Source organism: Monosiga brevicollis, genomic scaffold (assembly GCF_000002865.3).
Source record: "Monosiga brevicollis MX1 MONBRscaffold_45 genomic scaffold, whole genome shotgun sequence".
In the NCBI taxonomy this organism is placed as follows: Eukaryota; class Choanoflagellata; order Craspedida; family Salpingoecidae; genus Monosiga; species Monosiga brevicollis.
The window spans coordinates 30116-31700 of NW_001865082.1; the positions used below are offsets into that span (position 1 = coordinate 30116).

Genomic DNA, 1585 nt, shown 5'->3' on the forward strand with positions numbered 1-1585 from the left:
AGCCGAGCCGTTGGGCAACCGCAGGGCACTCGAGTCAATTCTTCTCAGCTCATCGAGCCACCGGCCACCAAAAGCAGCCGCAGCACGCACAAGGGCAGAGAGCCGAGAGAAGAAGCCACGACAGCCTGCGCTACCGACCTGTTGACTACTCGTCAAGTGAAAAAAATGAACGAGAAGCTTTGGGAAAAGATGATGCACACAACCAAACAGCTTGAGCGCCGACTCAACAAGCCGACTCGTGCACACACCCCTTCATTGAAAGCCTGCCTCCCGATTCCCCAGACACCGCCTGCTTCCCACGCCCGTCCTCGCACCGCCCCGTTATTGCACCACCGTCGCGCCGCCATAACCCCCCCCCCCCACCGACTGCCATAACACTAACATTTGGTAACACCAAGGGGCATGTGGCTTGCAGTCGTGTTGCTGTGCTCATTCTCGCAACATCCAGTTCTTGCACTTTTAATGTGTAATATTATCATACTTTAGTGTAGCTTGAAGTGTGATACTAACTTTAAAAAATCGTCTGACATCGAAGCGCCCCTTTTTGTGTGTGTGTGTGTGTGTGACTGTTTTTTTTTTTTTTTGTTTTTTTTTGTGTGACCATGGCAGCCGAGGGTCTGGTAGAACTGGGTGGTAGAAAGGGCAGGGGCGAGACGAGCGCCTGTGGTTGGTCATTCACTACAGCACGGTACAGGGAAGGCACTTGTCAAACCAAATGCACATTTCCGGTGATTGGGAGCGTCGACTGAATTTGGCCGTGATACGTTTGTAGCGGGCTCTGTGTGGGTCTGCCGGGTGACGATGGGGATGATGAGGATGATGGCAGCGAGCGCCACTATGACGCTGACCCAGCGATCCGCAATTGATGAGAGTGTTAACAATGTAAAAAGAAAAAACACAAAAAAAACAAGGGTCAGCATAATGTGGCAGTCCTTTGCAATGTTCGTGCGCAGGCAGTCATCTATGGGCGTCGCCAGCGCGATGACACAGCTAGTGTCATGACGGTTGGCCAGTCGCCGGTGGGCCGTGTGGCGCTTCCGAGCGGAACCAAGCTTGACGATGCTGCCGCCCCACGGACTCTGCCACATCTGAAGGAGCGCAAGACCAGGAGTCAGGAATAGAGGCAGACCGACCCTAAGCCAGAGGCTCTGGCCTTTGCGAGGAAGGGTCAAGCCCCCAACAATAGCACGCTGCTCCACTCCTCCCCCACCTCATCCCCTACACATACGTATACACGAGTCTTATTTTCAAATGTGATTCAGCTTCACTATGCCACACGTGAACGCTGAATCTGACACACACACACACGCACATGCATGGTCGTCCTTGAATAACGCAAGGTGTCTCTCTCTCTCTCTCTCTGTCTGTCTCTCTCTCTCTCTGTCTCTCTCTCTCTGTCTGTCTCTCTGTCTCTCTCTCTCTGTCTCTCTCTCTCTGTCTCTGTCTCTGTCTCTCTCTCTCTGTCTCTGTCTCTGTCTCTCTCTCTCTCTCTCTCTCTCTCTCTCTCTCTCTCTCTCTCTCTCTCTCTCTCTCTCTCTCTCTCTCTCTCTCTCTCTCTATCTCTCTCTCTCTCTGTCTCTCTGTC

The 1585-nt window shown here is 52.8% G+C and overlaps 1 protein-coding gene across 1 annotated transcript in view; it reads left to right on the forward strand.

Annotated features, from left to right (window-relative positions):
* Nucleotides 1-801: 801 nt before the first annotated feature.
* MONBRDRAFT_30167 (uncharacterized protein) overlaps nt 802-1585 on the forward strand; it is a gene marked incomplete at both ends in the record, with an annotated part of 7224 nt that continues 6440 nt past the window's right edge. The window contains 3 exons of the mRNA XM_001750614.1: nt 802-882; nt 954-1019; nt 1341-1582. Of these exons, the coding sequence (XP_001750666.1) occupies nt 802-882; nt 954-1019; nt 1341-1582 (389 nt within the window). The remainder of the gene's footprint in view (nt 883-953; nt 1020-1340; nt 1583-1585) is intronic.